A 15624-nucleotide genomic window follows, 5' to 3' on the forward strand; every position below is an offset into this window, starting at 1 on the left:
TAGATAGTATATTCAAAAGCAGAGACATTACTTTGCCAACAAAGGTTCGTCTAGTCAAGGCTATGGTTTTTCCTGTGGTCATGTATGGATGTGAGAGTTGGACTGTGAAGAAGGCTGAGCGCCGAAGAATTGATGCTTTTGAACTGTGGTCTTGGAGAAGACTCTTGAGAGTCCCTTGGACTGCAAGGAGATCCAACCAGTCCATTCTGAAGGAGGTCAGCCCTGGGATTTCTTTGGAAGGAATAATGCTAAAGCTGAAACTCCAGTACTTTGGTCGCCTCATGCGAAGAGTTGACTCATTGGAAAAGACTCTGGTGCTGGAAGGATTGGGGGCAAGAGGAGAAGGGGACGACAGAGGATGAGATGGCTGGATGGCATCACTGACTCGATGGACATGAGTCTCAGTGAACTCCAGGAGTTGGTGATGGACAGGGAGGCCTGGCGTGCTGCGATTCATGGGGTCGCAAAGAGTTGGACGCGACTGATCTGATCTGATCTGATCACTTGTGGAAAATTCTTACTCATTATTGCTTTGAATATGGCTTCTTTATCATCCTCTCCTGTTTTTCTAGATATTTATAACTTCACAAACTCTTTTGAGTTTGTCCACATGTTTCTTATGATTTTTCCCTGAAGTTCTTTTTTTTTTCATTATGCTTTGGTTTGGATATTTATAATGATTTTTCTTCTGCATCCAGTATGCTTTTAGATACATCCATTGAATTCCTAATTTCAGGTGATATATTTTTCAGTTCCATAATGCCTGTTTTTTTTTTAATCAATTTCAATTCTCTGTAGAAAGTCTCCATTTTTAAAAATTATTTTGTCCTTCTTTCCTTTTTTTCTTGAATATTAATCATTATTATTTAAAGTTCTTGTGTGCTAACTCCAGTACATATCATCTGTAGGTCTGCTTCTGTTTTCTGTATTTTCTCTTGGATATTGGTCATATAGTCTTGTGTCTTTTATGTCTAGTAACTTTTTTTTATATGCTGGACATTGTATGTAGAATTCCAGAGTTGCGTCTTCCACTAGAGAGGGTTTTCTCTTTCCACTCTTAGGCAGACAGAGCGGACAACTAATTGCAACTAATCTAAGCTAAGTCAGATCTGTGTCGTAGTGTTGGTAGGACCCTGTCTCTATTTGCCCAGTTCCCAAGATGTGGCCTTCCAGGTGTTTCAAATTGAGAGCCGTGCAGATATTTGCCTTGTTAGCCCTTGAGAACTTGGGGAGAGTCAGCTTTGCCTTTCAGAGGTTTTCAGCTTAGCCCTTTAGCCTTCTGCCCCGTACAACTTCAAATTTGGGCAAATGTCGTGAGGGCGAGCCTGGCCATGTGGCTGAGGCCTCTCAAGTCTCCTGGTTTTGTCACTCCAGCTCCATGTGAACACCAGAATCTCTGCTGGTTTCTCTGTCCCCCCGTAGGGGCCTTCTGCCAGGGGCCATGCCTGGATTCTCAACCTCTAGATATGCCCAGAATTGGTAAGTGACCCCAGGTGAAAAGTGGCTGTAGGCATAAAATCACCATGCCCTCCAGGGCTTCCTCCTTGCCTGCTTTGTTTCAGGCCCTTCCCTCTGGTGAGTCCTTGTTTGCTAAAACAAGACTGGGAGGTTTCACTCCTCTTTCGCCTCTCCCACTGGCCATGTGTTTGAGGCCACTTTTATCACTTAACCCCGCACAACGACTGAAAATTTTTCCGGTTACTCTTTCTCCTAGTGGTGAACTTCTGCCTTTGTCCTCTTCTCATATCCTGATCAGAAAGTGTCCCCAGACACTGAAACAGCTGCCAGTCTATCAGCTTACCCCAGATTGATTCTCCCTCTCTGGACTTTAAGTCCATCTACTGTCCATTGTTTTTGTACTTTTCTGATGCCTTTAAAAATAAGGTTTTGCAATTTATTTGGCTTTTTCAAGTTGTTTTTTATCAGAAACATTGACCTGCAACATTCCTGCTGCATTCTACCCAGAAACAGAAATTGTATTTATAAACAATTTGAGTGATACATGTTCCACTTAGAAAATACCTAGATAAAATTACTTTTTTGTCTTTGGCTCTCATTTTTTTCTTTCTGTGTTGTTGGTCATTATTAGGGAAAACAAAGAAAGATACCTCACCCTATTTTAATGCATTTAGTAAATAAAGCATTTACTGTCAGAGCATAGTCTGCTGTTGTTTGGCTTTTTCTTTGTTTTTCCTTGAAGTGTCTTTGTGAACAGAGATAAATAAGTATGGATCATAAGCATTAGATTATCTGTAAATTCAGTGTTTATTGTTGAGTATATTGTTATGGGAACAATTAATTATCACATTGATAACATCGATTTTCTTCCATGCATGTGGTTTCAGATGATAATGAAGATACTGATGGTGATGGTGTTCATGAAATAACAAGACGTGACAGTCCAGTTTATCCCAAATGTTTGCTTGATGATGACCTTGTCCTGGGAGTTTACATTCACCGAACTGATCGTCTTAAGTCAGATTTTATGATTTCTCACCCAATGGTCAAAATTCATGTGGTTGATGAGAATACTGGTCAATATGTCAAGAAAGATGATAGGTAATTTTTTTAATTGTACAGGCAGTCCTTGAAATTGAAACTGTCTACAGTAGAAGTCCTTTTTCTACCACTGACGGTCATTCCCTGATAGCTCAGTTGGTAAGGAATCCTCCTACAGTGCAGGAGACCCGGGTTCAATCCCTGGGTCGGGAAGATCCACTGGAGAAGGGAAAGACTATCCACACCAGTATTCTTGGACTTCCCTTGTGGCTCAGATGGTAAAGAATCTACCTGCAATGGCGGGAGACCTGGGTTCGATCCCTGGGTTAGGAAGATTCCCCTGGAGAAGGGAAAGACTATCCACTCTGGTATTCTGGCCTGGAGAATTCCGTGGACTGTATGTATAGTCCATGGGGTTGCAAAGAGTCAGATACGACTGACTGACTGACTGTCGCTTTCAATTTTCATACTAATTGTAGGTGTTCTTCAACTATTGATATTGATCAATATGTTTTATAGAAGAAATGAAGTGACTGTGCTAATTGAGTAATTAATTTTAAGTAGAGGGGAGTTGAGAGAGTTTCTCTGAAGCTTAATGACTAATTTATGATATTTAGGTTACATTGTAAGTCATCTCATGTTACACTGTAAATCCTTTAGTTGTCTAACCTCATATTTTCATATATATTTTCTTTTGAATGTAATGTATTGTCTGTCCCTCAGGTGAGGCAGATGTCTTGAATTTAATTTTTCCTAGTATTAATTTTGTAGCTAATACATGCTTAAGGCCCAAATACAAAGTATAATATATGACTGTACTAGAATTCAAAAAAATTATTTGCCTGGAAAAATGGCAGAAATTGGAAACAAGAAAGGTTATTCACTTATTCATTTGTCTTGGAGCATAGAAAGAAAATATAACAAACCTTGAAGTACATACAGTCCTGTTGTGCTCAAATTTTGTTTATTAAATCTAATGTACTAACTTACCACAAACTCATTTAATATTCTGAAGATGTTACTTTATTCTAGCTTTATATACTGAAGGACAAATCATACCTCTCACTTTATATTTAAATAATAAAATAATTCTTTGAAACTGAGAGTATGTAAATGCAAAATGAACTGAGATACTACTACTTTTCAGCCTCATAAAATGTGTAGCTTTCTAGATACATAAAATATTTTTTCCTTGTGTATCATGGCTATTTATTGTTTCTGATCACCTCACCTTGAACACCCTAGTTTTATTTTTTCTTGCCTTCTCAAAATTACAAAGAATCGTGTTAATAGCAGTATCTTTTTTGAACAGTGAACGGCCTGTTTCATCTTACTATGAAAAAGAGAATGTGGATTATATTCTTCCTATCATGACCCAGCCGTATGATTTTAAACAGTTAAAATCAAGGCTTCCAGAGTGGGAAGAACAAATTATATTTAATGAAAGCTTTCCCTATTTGCTTCGAGATTTTGAGGAGAGCCCTAAAGTCATCCTTTTCTTTGAGGTATGAATTGAATAGAGCATAAGTTTTAATTAATATTTTAATAGCACAAATATAAGTTTTTATTTTGGGGCTTCCCAAGAGCTAGTGGTAATGAACCTGCCTGCCAGTGCAGGAGACTTAAGAGATCAGAGTTCGATCCCTGGGTCAGGAAGATCCCCTGAAGCAGGACATGGCAACTCACTTCAGTATTCTTGCCTAGAGAATCCCCTGGACAGAGGAACCTGGCAGGCTACAGTCCATAGGGTCACAAAGAGTCAGACACAGGTGAAGAAACTTAGCATACAAGCTATTATTTTAGTAGATTAGTAATTCAAAAAAGTGGTGTGAGAATTTGAGGATAACTTGATAATATCCATCAGAAGTCCTTAAAGCTGTTATTCTAACTTTTGGTATTTCTTCTAAAGGATAAGTGTCAAGTACTCAAAGATGTGTATGTAAGGATGTTTATTTCAGCACTGTTTATAACAGCAGAAATTTTAAGGAAATAGGTCTCTTCAGTTAGCAAGAGGTTTGGTTAAATAAATTATGATTTTTATTAAACTTATGATATTTACATGATGATATACATATGTATATATTGACTTGGGCTATCCACTACATATTATATGAAAATAGTTTGCAAAATAGTGTTGGAATACATAGAACAAGATTTAAATACCTGTAAACTTGATGTTAATGTTCATCAGCTATGAGTCTAGGTTACAAGTTGTTTTTACTTTGTTATGTATTTTTCTTATACTCAGTGTTTTTTTCATTGGGAATGTATTACATTGAAGACAAGTTTAAGTATATAAGAAATAGGAATAAATTGGAGTATGTATTATTTTTAAGTAGTCTTCTATAGATTTGTTACCTCAGCAGACCTTTTAATAAGCACCAGTAGGCTCAAAGTGGTAGTCTTTGACAAGTACCTAGAATACATGTGGCTGGTTGGTTGGAAATCCGTGAAGTTTAATATCCAGACAAGATGGAGATATGAAAGAAAATCTTTTGAGAAGCCTAATAAAAACATATATCTAAAGAGAAAATACCCAACTTAGGAAGTTGATCCAAGGAGGAACCTGCAGATAAGGCCATGAGTTTATTAAACAAACAAGTCTTTGAAGTCTGTGCTCCTACATTCAAAAATGAGCAAAGCCTAAGAATTCTATGCCTGGTATATTTTTGCCAGGACTACATTTGAGATAATACTTTGTCTTGAGTTTTAAATAAATCTTAAAAGATTTATTGATAAAAGATAAAGTGATCAGAAACAGACCTTACTAACTGGGTGAGTTAAAAGTGAGCGAGATGAGATAAAAATGTTTTTCTTCTAAGTGAGGGTTTTTAAAATTGTATTAATATTAGAAAATATTAAATTTTAGATAACCTAGTATACTGTGAAATAATTTTTTATGCTTACTTACAGATTCTTGATTTCTTAAGCATGGAAGAAATTAAGAATAACTCTGAAATTCAAAACCAAGAATGTGGCTTCCGGAAAATCGCCTGGGCATTTCTCAAGGTATGTTTTTCAAATCTTCAAGTGTTATGGGTTATTTTTTTTTTCAACTCAGTTTGGTGTCATATAAGGAGTTAGGATAAGGAGGTAAGATTGCCGTGGTGAAGAGGTATTAATTCAAACTCAAATGATGCTCATTCAGATTCTTAGATGTTTGTTCAGTACTTAGATGTGTGCCAGATACACTTTATGCTCTGGAGACCCAGCATTGAAAAAGACACACACAGCCCTGCCCACATTTATTCAACTCAACAAATTATTTATTGAACCCTTTCTATGTGCCAGCCACTGTTCTATTCAGTGAACAAAGAAGATAAACTCCTTGACCTCATGGCCTTCATATTCTAGCAAGAAAAACAGGCATAAAACAGTTGATCATAAAGCTTAGCATTTATTATAATTTTTATGAATACTATCAAGATGATGAAAGCATCTGTGGTATCAGGTAAAGGTCTCCTACAGAAAGGACATTGAACCTGATCATGAGCTGGATGGCAGGAATGAGAAAGAGAGAGTTCTCGGTTGGGTGCAGAGTATGCAAAGACCCTGATGTTGTAAGGAGCAAGGAATACCTCGATAACCGAAAGAAGGCCACTGAGAATGAAGGACAGAGACTGAGGGAGAAAACGGTGCCTGGAGAGCTTGCTGAGGTAGACGGGGCCTTGGTTACACAAGGTCTTCGAGCCCAAGCCATTATAGCAACTAGCCACCATTATAGACTTTAAAGAGTAATGGGAAGCCATTTAATGATTTTAAACAAAAGGGTGAAATAATCTGATTTATTTTTTATAAAGCTTACTTTGCTGGGTAGAGAATGAATTAGAGAGGTCAGAAATGTAGATACTGGAAATCAAAGCAGAAACTTCTTGCTGTAGTCTAGGTATAAAATGATGGTGTCTTTGACAAGGATGTTTCAACAGAGATGAAACATATGGATAGATTGATGTTTTAAAAGGGTAAATTTTAATTTCATAATTTTTTTATTTCTGACTTTGAACATAAATTTGAGTTGTAAGAAGTCTTGAGTAATTAACCTGTTGTGTATTATCTTATAAAATTTTTCCATTTGTGCATCCATTCATTCAACAAATATTTACTAAGTGTCTGTGAATTGCCAGGCACTCTTTTAAATATAGGGTATTTGTAGATAAATTAGACATTGTCCTGGCCCTCCAGTTCAGTTTCTATGTAAACGTATTGCCCGTATGATTGTGTGCTATGGAGCAGACGCTGTGAAAACCCAGATGAGACACCTAGTCCATGCTGAAGTTTAGAGGCTTTAGAAGAGGTGCAGTCTGCTTGCTGAATGGCAGCAGATTGACTGTGGTGAGGAAGTCATTAATTCTAGAGTGGTTTTAGAATCCCGCTGTCCATTGTACCTTCTAAAATCTCCCTTCTATAACCTCTTATACCTTTTTCTAGACCCCATCGCATACTAAATCAAATAAATAAAAACAAAAGACCAAAAAGGGTCACATTCACAGAGTGAATGAACATTGCCACCTTGTGGTCTAATAAGAAACTGCTTTCATTACTTTTATGCTACGGTCTGTGCAGAACTGCCCTATTTACTGTCAGCTGCACTTGGGAAACGATGTATTTCACAACATTTTATCTTTTAAGTGTTATACAAATTTTTGTTTATTTATTCATGCAATCAGAAGTAAAGGGTACATTATTGTATGTGCGTCCTCTGTTGTAAACATATATATCTTTCATTAGACTGTAAGTTTTCAAGTCACTGGCAATTCTTTTGGGCCAATTTGTTGAACATATTTTAGTCTGTACATTACCAAATCTCTGTGCATTTAATATATTACTCTTGAAATTCTCTATAATATCATTCCATGCATATGAATGGCACACAGAAAGTGCTCCATGAGTATCTACTGAGGGAACTAATAAATATATGGAAACTGACTAAAAAAAACTCATCTTTGAGAAAATAACATGAATCAGATTACAATGCACATGTTTTAATACCTGTACCATTGGTTCTAGGAATGTCCTAGGTAATTGTGAAGTTATCATAGTGATCCAAATGAACCCCAAAGAACTTTGTCCAGATATAAATGAGACTTTATCCTAATTCTCAGGTAGAGGCGCTCTTGATTCTTTAAGCACATGTATATGACTAATCTGTTAAACTACAAAATAATAAAACCTTATTTATTCACGCTTCACATTCTATGGTTTGTAATCATAATGGCAGGATTTGGCTGAATCTTAGTTGTTTACTCATACTAAGCAGCATACTTGTATAAACTAAATTGGTTAGTGAATATTAAAACAACTTATGGAAAGTATGATTTAGAATCTGGGGAATAAATAACCTTCTAAAAATGATATTATTGCCTTATGATAAGCTTTAGGCAGATAGTACAGTTTATGAAAGGAATCATCAGTGCTTAATATTTAATGACTAAACATCTCAATTGCTGAGTTTGAAACTATTTTTTTATCCCTCTATTTCATAATGTCACCCCTCAGCTTACAACCTCCGTTGACTTTACATCCTCTTCTACAGGGGTAGGGAAAAGATGAGTTGTATTTTTGCTAACTTTTGTTTCTTTATTGATACCTTCTTCCTGAACGCAGTGCAAATCTGGGTTTTGCCTCAGCTAATAAAGCTTCTATTTGCCAAATTATTGAACATTTTCTAGTTCTTTTACCAGTCATGCTTATGTGTGTAATACCATGGTTTTGAAGCTCTTGATACCTTGGTTTTTCTTGACACCATTTTTTCCTGATTTCCTTATCACGTTCCTTCGGTTTCCTTCCTGGTCTTCCACCTATCTCTTTAATATCAATCCTGCTCATGATTTCATCTGTAATCCACTTTTCTTAGACCCGCTTTTCCTGCTTATGCTTTAAAATTCAGACATTTCAGCTTGGGTGACCCATAGCTATGACTCCCCCAAACTGAACATCCTCCCTAAATCTCTTGCATCTTCCCTATCTGCTGCCTCATTTGGTAGCACCGCCATCTGCCCAGTCTCCCAGGCTTACCACCTTAGAGCTGCCTTATCTGTTTTGGTAGCTACAAGTCATATGTGGCTGTTTGAATTCAAATTAATGAGCTAAAATTAAATGTAATTAAAATTTGATTTCCACAGTTGCCCTAGCCCCACTTCAAGTGCTCGACAGCCATAGTGACTAGTGGATACTGTCTTGCATGGCACAAGTTGAGAGCATGTCTGTCATCACAGAAAGTTCTGTTGGATGCGCTACGTTAAGCATCTTTCTTGGCTCTTCCCCGTTTACTTTCCAAGTTGCACGATCAGTAACAGTTATTAAATGTTCCCTGTGCTCTGTCCCTTCCTACTCTTCCAGTTTGTCACCTCCATGTTCTGCCTGAACTGCTGCAGAAGCTCTCAGCTGTCTCTACTAATTTGTAAAGGACACAAAGGTTAACAGAGGTATTTTCTACTTAACGGTCACAGTCTAGTGAAAGAGAACCTAATTTTGAGTTGGTGAGATAATTTTTCTCCTAAGAATGTCCACTTATTTAGCTTAAACGTATGTTGCCTTGTTTAATAGTTTTTTAAATTGAATAGACCTTTTTAAGAAGGTGAACCAAAACATTTTAAAAACATAATATGGAGCTCTCTTTTAGAATAATTTTGACTTTTTGAAAGTTTAACCATGAAATTTTACCAGTAAAAATACTGATGTTGAACAAATGGGAAATTTGTTTCTGTGTTTAAATAATATGCATTTTAATCTTTATCAGTATTGTTACAAACAGATGTATGTTGATCACCTTATTTGTACAAAGTGACACCGGCCACAGTAATGCTAATGCTTTACCAATGGTCTGAAGTTGTATAGGGGGAAAGACAGCTCTTAGGATGTCATTTGGGTTACCTTGTCAAAATGATCTGAAACCGTGCTTAACCAACTGTGTCAGTGTTCTTTGCTTTACAAATCTGAGGAACTTCAGCATGCCATATTAATCTTTTTAAAATGAATTTTGGACTGTCTACTGTTGGTTTATTGGGCATCTTTTCAGTGAAAGTAACGTTTCATTTGAATTCTCATTTTAAGCTTCTAGGAGCCAATGGAAATGTAAACATCAATTCAAAACTTCGCTTGCAACTGTATTACCCACCTGCTAAGCCTCGATCCCAGTCAAATGTCGTTGAGGTTTTTGAGTGGTGGTCAAAATGTCCAAGAAATCATTATCCATCAACGCTGTATGTAACTGTAAGAGGATTGAAAGTTCCAGAATGTGTAAGTTAATAGCACATGCAAAAAAATATATTTTCTGTTGTTGAGATTAAAGGGTGGGTGATGGTTTCTATTTCTATACAGATAAAAACTTTAGAATTATTTTAATAGATATCTGAAGTAGAAAGGAAACTTCAGAGATTATATATTAAGCCTGTAATAGCTGATACTTAAAAGACATTTTAATGAATTTTAAGTCCTAAATATCGATTTCAATTTTAAGATTTAAAAAAAAATGCTAATCTTTAAATATTAAAGATAAAAGAATGACTTAATGTGTGGTGGTGGTTTAGTCACTAAGTCGTGTCTGACTCTTGTGACCCCATGGACTGTAGCCCGCCAGGCACGTCTGTCCATGGGGTTCTCCAGGCAAGAACAGTGGAGTGGGTTGCCATTTCCTTCTCCAGGGGATCTTCCCAACCCAGGAATCTAACCCGGGGCTCCTGCATTGCACACAGATGACTTAATGTGGAAATTGACAAACAGGACCAGACAGTAAATAGTTTCGGTTTTGCAGGCTATGCAGCCTCTGTCGCAGCTACTCAACCTAAAGTGAAAGTAGCTACATACACATATGTAGATGATAACCAAACAGATGGTTTTGGATGTGTTTGAATAAAACTTTATTTGCAAAAATGTCATTGGGCTACATTTAGGTCATAGCTTGCAGATTTTTAGATCATAGCTTGCAGGTTTTTAGATCATAGCTTGCAGATTATTTGAATTATTATTCAAATAATCAACAAGTAATATTTCTACTTCTGTTGTATATAGATTAAAATTATGAGTATCTTAGCAAACATTTGTCCTAAAATGAGGTGAAACTTTTGCTTTTGTCTCATTGATACAAAACATTTCAGGCCATTCTGCATATTCTGTATTGATATAAACTGTGACCACAGTGTTGGTTTTCATTGGTTTGAATGGAATTAAATCTATTTTAAGAAATGGAGGATTTAAAAACATTAGGTCTTTATGTTATGATCTTAAAGCCAGAGATTCCATAGTGCAATGCCAGAGCTATAATATAACATCTGGTAGATATTGGTGAAGAGGTAGAAGCAAAGGGACAGAGTGACTAAAACTATTTCGTTGGAGTTCTGTTTTAGCCTTTCCCTCTTTTAAGGCTTTTAGGTTTAAGACTAATTTCAAGCAACTTTCGTTTTATTTAAAGTGATAGTGAAAGTTGTTTTGTTATCTCCAACTCTTTGTGAATCCATGGAGTATACAGCCCATGGAATTCTCCAAGCTAGAATACTGGAGTGGGTAGCCTCTCCCTTCTCCAGGGGATCTTCCCAACCCAGGGATCGAACCCAGGTCTCCCACATTGCAGGTGGATTCTTAACCAGCTGAGCCACAGGGGAAGCCCAAGATTACTGGAGTGGGTAGCCTATCCCTTCTCCAGCAGATCTTCCCAACCCAAGAATCGAACCAGGGTCTTCTGCATTGCAGGCGGATTCTTTACCAACTGAGCTATCAGGGAAGCCCATTCATTTTATTTTATTTAAATAGTGTACAAATAAAAGTAGAATTTTTTCTGGATTACATTTTGAAACATTTTCATATTATACTGTTTGTTTCAATATTTTAAAAGCCATATATGCTAGAAAAGAGAAAAAGATTAGCGTGAGACATACATTTTCTCATTTTCTGTACGTACTTAGGTAAAGCCATCTTACCGTTCTATGATGGCTCTTCAGGAAGAAAAGGGTAAACCAGTATACTGTGAGCGACACCATGAGCCAAGTTTAGTGGACACGGAGCCTGGATTAGAAGATTCAAAGGAAGTGGTGAAGTGGAAACGGTTGCCTGGGCAGGTAAGTGTTCACTGACACTGGATTCATTTAGATATTTATTTTAAAATGCGCCGTCAGCTCCTAGGGTAAATAGCTTGCTACTTAAAGCTTTCAGGTTATCCTTGTTTTTAGCCATGATCTTGTCTGCCTATTCATTCATTTGATAAATAATAATAGAGTGCCTAGTGGGTACATACAGATATTATCTTAAGTTCTTTGGGGTTATGGAGAGTTTTATTAGTTTGCCAGAGCTGCCATAAGAAAGATCACAGACAGGTTGGCTTAATCAATAGAAATGTATTTTCTCATAATTCTGGAGGCTGGAAGTCCCAGATTAAGGGTTGGCAGGCTGGTTTATGCTGAGGCCTTTCTCCTTGGCTGGCAGATGGCTGCCATTGTGCTGCTTCTTTGTGGTCTTTTCTCTGTACGTGTATATCCCTGGTGTCTCATCTTCTTATTAGACTACGGCTCACCCTAGCAACCTCGTTTTAGCTTAATCTGCTCTGTAAAGACCTTGTATCCAAATACTGTTACATTCTGAGGTATTGGGCTTAGGGCTTCAGCAGAGGAATGTGGGGGGACACAGTTCAGGCCATAAATCGACAGTTTTTAGATTCATGAAATTCTCAGTCCCTGGCTTCTTCCTGAATCACATTTTGATAGAGACAGGTATATGTATATCCTTTTACCAGAAGTTGAGCAGTATTTAAGTTTTCACTAAAATATTTTTGTACTTGGCTATCATATTTTGCGGTGGCAAGAAGCATTACTGGTGAAGTTTTGCCAGTCGTATTTGTTTCCGTAAAGAGTGGAGTGGTTCATTTTATAGACTCAGTATATACATAAGAGTGACTATTTTCCTAGACTTTTTCATGTTCTGTTTTGCATCATATTTAATTTTCTTTTTGAAGCCAATTTTACAGATAAATCTTAAAGTCACTTTTAAACACTTTACACATAATAATATGGAGAGAATAATACTTAGACTGTGCCCTTGGGGACCTTTCACATCAGTTGGGAACATGGGACTTACTGTGCTGTTCACTAACAGGTATTCTGCAAAGAACTCTTCAGGAAATATAGATATAGAAATAATTGTTTAGATGAGCAGTTCTCAAAAGTGTGATTTAGGCACTGTTGGGAGTCCTCAGACCCTTTCAAGGGATCTGTTGAAGTTAGTCTATTTTCAGAATAAGATCATAATAATTCTAATGATTCTGTAATGATTTAATCTGTCTTTTTAACTTTCATTCTCTCACAAGAGTTTCATTCTCTCGCACTGGAGTTTTCCAGAGGCTAAATGATATCTGATATCACAAGAGGGTGAATGCAGAAGCAGTTTTGCTTTTATTAAGCAAATCCAGCTACCATTTATTAAGCCAGATATTGAAAAGATTAGCAAAAATATAGAGCAGTTCCATTTTATGAAATCTTTCATGAAAAGAAATTATGTTAACATTTAATGGACTTGCTCTGTTATTTTTTAAATGATTAACAAATGGTTTTTTAATTTCTCAGTTTTAATTTCTAATATGATAAATATCTGTAGATATAGCCACATTTGGGGATCCTCAAAAAAATTTTAAGACTGTAAAACACCCTGAAGTGAAAGCAGTTTGAGGATTTCTGATACGTAAGTGGTGATCTGGAGTGGTGGAAGAAGGGTTCATTCAACAGGTTGGTGGAGCCTATGACAAACTTTAGAGTGGTCCAGTTAGGAGTGAGTGAAGAGGACAGGGAAGAGTAGTTCATACTGGGGCAATGTTAAAAATAAATGGGGAAGCACCTGTTGTATTCCTCAGATACTCAGAGCTTGGTGGGCGGGAAATCCGAGTTTGTGTAAGAGGTCAAGTGGTGATGACAGAGTAGGCCCACACTCTGAAGTGGCTCAAGTGGTGGGTAGCCTAATATTTGATTGTGTGGGGCTGAGGAAAAGTGGGAGGTTTCAGGTGAGAAGGAAGTGTGATAACAATTGTATTTTAGGACAAATTAACAATTTGTCCCAGTGCTGGCAATGGCATGTAGTGGACCTTGAAATAGGATACATCAGAATGAGAGGAAGGTGGCCATTGCAGTCATCGATGTGTGAGGTGAGAAGGATCCAACCTTGGGATGCTGGTGGCAAAAGGGAGAAATGCGACATGAATACGAAAGGAGAAAAGACCTAGTGTGACTGAATGACTGACAGAGTAGTAAAGAAGTGGAGAGTTGAGGGTGTTGAGGCCCTTTGTTACTGTTACTAAATGTTCATCAGGTGCTTCTTCTGAGTATAGCGTCTTACTCTGGGAATGCAAGTTAGATGACGGTGCCTTTAGTGTTTTGGCTTTAGTGATGAGGCACAGTTTCCCTAACTACACCTCCTCCCCCACGAGCAGCAGTAAGTGATTATGAGACCTGCTAACTTTTCCTTCAGTTTTTGACCTCTTTTTATCCTCCTCTCCCTTTTCTAAATCATCTGGATGGAAAGATGGTATTGGGTACATTATTGATATCTAATAGATGTCTGTTGAATTTTTCACCTTTCTAGTAGCTGCTCATAATTCTGCCTCTTCATATTGCTGCTAAATTGTGATGCTACTTGTGAGAACCTGGTTCCTGTCCAGAAAGCAGGTCCTTGAGTCAATAGTCTTTGACTGAGCTGGGCTTAACCCTCTGAATAATACTAGCTTTATATAGTACTAATAGTTACTCACAGGTTTGCTGTGATGAATATGTGTGCGTGTGCACTCAGTCACTCAGTAGTGTTTGACTCTTTGCCATCCCATGGACTGTAGCCCGCCACATTTCTCTGTCCATGGGATTTTCCAGGCAAGAATATTGGAGTGGGAAGCTATTTCCTAACTCCAGGCCATCTTCCCAACCCAGGGATTGGACCTGCGTCTCCTGTGTCTCCCGCACTAGCGGGCAGATGCCTTATCACTGAACCTCCTGGGAAGCTCATGATGAATATATAAAAAGATGTTTGTAATAAAAGTACCACATTCATGGCATATCATAAGGGCCAAATATACATTTTGAATAATAAGAAAGAAATACAGGAACTAAGGCTCACCAAAGTTTTAAAGAAGTAGAATTAGGACAAGTAAAAGCAAGTAGTATTTTCTACGATACGTATCAGTCCTCAAAAAGTTTTGGTTTCATCTGGTAATAAGGAATTAAAACATAAAAATGATGAAGGAATTTTAATAAAAATAGTGAATGAGAAATCAATAGGAAGTGATTGATTTACTCCAAAAATGCATTTTGGAAGGCTTTACAAATGATGGTTATTTAAGAGAAAAAAGAAAGAATGAATATTTATACATCCTGGACTTCAGCTTGGTCTGTATGTCATCTGTAGACTCAGGACAAGTTTATGGTTCCACAAAAATCACTTATTAGTTGCTGTCATGAAAGAAGGGCGTGACACATATTCCCTTTTGTGACTATATGAAAATAATCTGGTAGTGACAGCTTTAGAGTATCAGATCTTGAAATTTTGTGTTCATCTTTTAGGTGAATAGTGCTAGTTAGGCATGGGGTATCAGATCAGATCAGATCAGTCGTGTCCGACTCTTTGCGACCCCATGAATCGCAGCACCAGGCGTCCCTGTCCATCACCAACTCCTGGAGTTCACCCAGACTCACGTCCATCGAGTCAGTGATGCCATCCAGCCATCTCGTCCTCTGTCGTCCCCTTCTCCTCCTGCCCCCAATCCCTCCCAGCATCAGAGTCTTTTCCAATAAGTCAACTCTTTGCATGAGGTGGCCAAAGTACTGGAGTTTCAGCTTTAGCATCATTCCTTCCAAAGAAATCCCAGGGCTGATCTCCTTCAGAATGGACTGGTTGGATCTCCTTGCAGTCCAAGGGACTCTCAAGAGTCTTCTCCAACACCACAGTTCAAAAGCATCAATTCTTCGGCGCTCAGCTTTCTTCACAGTCCAACTCTCACATCCATACATGACCACAGGAAAAACCATAGCCTTGACTAGACGGACCTTTGTTGGCAAAGTAATGTCTCTGCTTTTGAATATGCTATCTAGGTTGGTCATAACTTTCCTTCCAAGGAGTAAGTGTCTTTTAATTTCATGGCTGCAGTCACCATCTGTAGTG

The 15624-nt window shown here is 37.6% G+C and overlaps 1 protein-coding gene across 1 annotated transcript in view; it reads left to right on the forward strand.

Moving 5' to 3' along the window:
• The window catches only part of AHI1 (Abelson helper integration site 1), a 218121-nt gene that overhangs the window by 35594 nt on the left and 166903 nt on the right, over positions 1–15624 (forward strand). The window contains exons 7-11 of the mRNA XM_010844305.1: positions 2346–2559; positions 3812–4004; positions 5413–5508; positions 9553–9738; positions 11400–11552. Of these exons, the coding sequence (XP_010842607.1) occupies positions 2346–2559; positions 3812–4004; positions 5413–5508; positions 9553–9738; positions 11400–11552 (842 nt within the window). The remainder of the gene's footprint in view (positions 1–2345; positions 2560–3811; positions 4005–5412; positions 5509–9552; positions 9739–11399; positions 11553–15624) is intronic.

Source organism: Bison bison, unplaced genomic scaffold (genome assembly GCF_000754665.1).
Source record: "Bison bison bison isolate TAMUID 2011002044 unplaced genomic scaffold, Bison_UMD1.0 scf7180017864198, whole genome shotgun sequence".
Lineage (NCBI taxonomy): Eukaryota > Metazoa > Chordata > Mammalia > Artiodactyla > Bovidae > Bison > Bison bison.